The sequence below is a fragment of the Nicotiana sylvestris genome, chromosome 7 (genome assembly GCF_000393655.2).
Source record: "Nicotiana sylvestris chromosome 7, ASM39365v2, whole genome shotgun sequence".
NCBI classification, from domain to species: Eukaryota; Viridiplantae; Streptophyta; class Magnoliopsida; order Solanales; family Solanaceae; genus Nicotiana; species Nicotiana sylvestris.
The window spans coordinates 146610616-146614899 of record NC_091063.1 but is presented as its reverse complement, the minus strand read 5'-3'; the positions used below and the strand labels follow the sequence as shown (position 1 = coordinate 146614899).

General features: G+C 31.8%; 1 protein-coding gene across 1 annotated transcript; it reads left to right on the top strand.

Annotated features, from left to right (window-relative positions):
- Positions 1-1493: 1493 nt before the first annotated feature.
- Positions 1494-3424, top strand: LOC138873916 (uncharacterized). The gene is made up of 4 exons (XM_070152404.1): positions 1494-1824; positions 1942-1978; positions 2063-2803; positions 2983-3424. The coding sequence occupies exons 1-4, from the start codon at positions 1494-1496 to the stop codon at positions 3422-3424; spliced, it is 1551 nt and encodes a 516-aa protein (XP_070008505.1).
- Positions 3425-4284: the final 860 nt, after the last annotated feature.

The window sequence follows — 4284 nt, the reverse complement described above, 5'->3', positions numbered from 1 at the left end:
AAATTAAAATTTCTTATTGCACAAAAAACTTCGGCACAGGTGCTGAAGTTTTTTAGTTAATATGTAAAAATTTCGGCTAATAGAGTTGAAGTTTTTCTCCTGCACTATGTATTTTATTATCATTTTTTGAAAAACCTTCATACCAAAAAAGTAAAACTTCAATTAAAATTTCATAATGCACAAAAAACTTCGGCATAAATGCTGAAATTTTTTAGTTAATATTTAAAAACTTCAGCAGGAGGAGCTGAAGATTTCCTCCTACATTGGGTAAAAAATAAAAACATAAATTAAAATTTCATATTGCACAAAAATTTCGGCATAGATGCTTAAGTTTTTTAGTTAATATTTAAAAACTTCAGCAGGAGGAGCTGAAGTTTTTCTCCTGCACTATGTATTTTATTATCATTTTTTGGAAAAATTTCATACCAAAAAATGCTTATGTTTTTAGGAATATGTAAAACATTTTTCATATATTTTTTTGTATGCTGCAGTTTTTTTAGTTCATCTGCTAAAAATGCTTAATATTTTGTCGTGCAATATGTAATTTTCGGATAAGTTTTTTATTAATTGTTCTGTTATTTTCTAAGTTTAAAAAGAAATTTTAGTTCATGCTTGAAGTTTTCATCAAGCACTGTGTATTTTATTATTATTTTTAAAAAAAACTTCATATCAAAAAATGCTTAATATTCGTAGGAATGTAATGAAAAGCGTTGCATGAATGTGATAGAAATGTAATTATTATACTAACACATACCCCTAATGCAATATAATTACTATTTTAATTGTGTAGGTTACTCCTGTATACTATGCAATTAATGCTGAAACATGCTCAAGTTTGTTGAATTCATTTGCTAAAATTTCAGCCCAATGTGCTGAAGTATTTAGTTCATTTCTAAAATCTTCAGCACTTAATGAGCTGAAGTTGTTGTCCCTGCATTCATGAATCTCTGTCATACAGCTTTTTCAAAGAAACTTCAGCTGATATGCTGAAGTTATTAAGTTTATTTCTAAAAATTTCTGCACTTAATAAGCTGAAGTTTTCTGTGCAGCATTCATTAATTATATCATACGTCTTTTTCCAAAAAATTTCAGCAGAAAATGCCTAAGTGATTTAGTTCATTTGTAAAAACTTCAGCACAAACAACCTAAAAATTCTTCTTTTCACTTTCCTAATACTTGCCACTAAACATGAATCTGCAGGATGAATTCGATTTGCATTGTTATAACTTTCAATGGGAGTTGGACTCCTGATTTCAAATACTTGGATCATGATACAAAATTTGTTCTACTTAATAAGCACATATCATTCAATACTTTCCTGAAGAAAATTAGTGAAGTTGCAAATATTGATTAGAATTGAAAAAATTACTGAAAGTTCTTGTGCTTCTCAGAAATCAAGATAAAGGGTGAGGACTCCACCAGGTAAAATACTTAGGCACGATGCATTGCCTGACGAAGTAAGAGTTGGATCAATTTTTGAGAACAAACAAAACATGACTAAATTTTTCTGCAGCTTGGAGATAAACCAGAAAGTTGAATTCATTGCTGTTAGATCATGTTCAAAGAGATACGAGCTGAAATGCATCGTGGACAAATGTGGTTGGAATGTACGTGCTACCAGAATAAAAAATTTCACACTATTCAGGGTGATAAAATATCATAACATCCATAAATGCTCGGTTGATGCAAGAAAATCAGATCAGAAGCATGCTACATCAAATTTTATAAGTGAACAAATTATAGAACATGTTCGAGACAAAAAGATAGAGGTTACACCAGCCTTTGTAGAAAATGAAATGAAAAAGAAATATGGAATTGACATTGGTTATCACAAGGCATGACGTGCTATTCAAAAAGTTGTTGCTTGCATAAGGAGAACACCTGAAGAGAACTACCAGATTTTTCCGTCATACCTACACATGATGGTGTGTAAAAACCCAGGAACGTACACAAGCATAAAAAGAGATTCGCAGAATAGGTAACCATCAACCTGAAGTTTTAAATATTTCTATTTAAAAAACTTCACACCTTATGATTTATTTTTTTGTGTTTTATTGTACAGATTTGCTTACATGTTCTTTGCTCCTGCGGTATCAGTAGCTAGTTGGTCCTACTGTAGACCCGTTATTGCAGTAGATGCAACGTTTTTAAAGTCCAAATATCATGGTGTTCTATTTTTTGCTATATCAAAGGATACAAACAATCAAATCTTTCCTCTATATTTTGGTGTAGCAGAATCAGAAAACAATGAGGCATACATTTGGTTCTTCGGGAAAATGAGAAAAGCAATTCAAGTCCGCCGTGAATTGGTTTTCTTGTCAGATAGAAACCAATTGATTGCAAATGAGAATAGAAAAGTTTTTCCAGAAGCTCACCATGATATCTGCCTCTATCACTTTGTGAAAAATTTAAAGCAAAGACATGCAAAAGTCACGGTAATAAATCTTTTTCAAAGTGCTGCAAGGTCATACAAACGTGAAAATTTTAATCAGTTAATGTCCCAACTCAAAAGTATTGACAAGAAAACATACAATTACATAATGGAAGAGCCTCCAGAGAGATGGGCTCGATCGTGGTTCCCACGACGAAGTTATGATATGCTAACAACAAACATGGCAGAATCAATGAATTCCGTTTTACTAAAAGGGAGAGAAATGCCTATTTTAAGAATGTTAGATTTCATCCAAGAAAAGTTAGGAGAGTGGTTTTACGAACGGAGAAAAAAGGCAAATGAAACTTTTCACAGAGTATCAATATGGGCAGAAGAAGAGATGACTAAGAAGATGGACTTGGCTTGTAAAATGTTTGTGAGTATATTTATTAACTTCAACTTTTTATATCTGTTGCAGTGATTTACTGCTTACATTTAAAAATTTTCATACTTTTTCTTTTTGAAGCAACAATACACTAATATAGTTTGTCTTAATTTTTTATTCCTTCTTAGGTGTTCAACCTTGATTCAATGTTGTTCAGAATAAATAGTGAAGGAATCAAATTCATTGTGGACTTAAAGAAGAGAACTTGTGACTGCTTGGAATTCCAACTTGATGAATTGCCATGTCCACATGCAATTGCTGCTATTAATAAGAGATATCTGCAGAAATCTGATTACTGCTCAAATTTGTATTCAAAGAAAACATGGTTGAAAACATATGAAGGATATGTAAATACCATGGGAGATCAAAAATTATGGGATATACCACAAAATGTACAATTTGAGATCACAAAACCTCCCGATTTAGAGATTTTACAAGGAAGAAGACAAAAGAAGAGGCATATACCTGTGACTGAATCAGTACCATTCAAGTCTACCAAATGCAGTCGATGTAAACAAGTTGGGTATAATAGAACAACTTGCTTGTCTTTTCTTGCACCTCATCCATATTCAAAGAAACACACTGAAAAATACTCCAACCTTCAATAATCCTTGGTCTGAATTTAGACTTTCATTATTGTATGACATATTTGAAATGTAATTTTTTTTCATAGGAATAAAAAAGAAGAAGCTCTTGGAATATTTTATATACTGCTAAAGTACAAATCACTCATTTTTGTTGCGTAGGCTTACAGGTTTGGTTGCATTTTAAAAAAGTACGCAATGACTTCTACGAGAAAAAACCTCAGGTTACAGTATGTGAAATACATATCATTAACACAAACACACACACACACACTCACACACACATATACGCGTACAACACACAAAAGAAAGGCATGTACAAACAAAATCTTCAGCATCTCTAAGCTGAAGTTATAGGAAATGAACTTAATAATGAATATGCTGAAGTAAACAAAAAAGCACATCATAAAAACATAAAAAAGAATTACAAAAACTAGACATAAAAACCAACTAAGAAGTATAAAGCAAATACCAACAAATAACAAGGATAATGCAATAGAAAGCTAAGAAGAAAGAGGATGAGAATTACATTGATACAAAAAGAGATAAGAACAACACACAAAGTACAAACAAAAACATCAGCTCTCTGGGCTGAAGTTATACAAAATGAACCTAAAACCTTCAGCTCTCTGGGCTGAAGTAAGCAAAAAAACACAGCATTAAAACATAAAAAAGGATTACAAACATTAACAATCATCACCACCATCATCATCATCATCACAGTACTCCTCAATTTCTCTAAATATCTCATCATCATCAGTATCAGATATAACTATAGGGTAGTCAGGCAAAAGACCACTGAATCCAAGGAGATCAATCTTCAACTTGTCAAAATCATCACGCATCTGACTTTGTTCGACGATTACTCTGTCCATAAGAGAAAG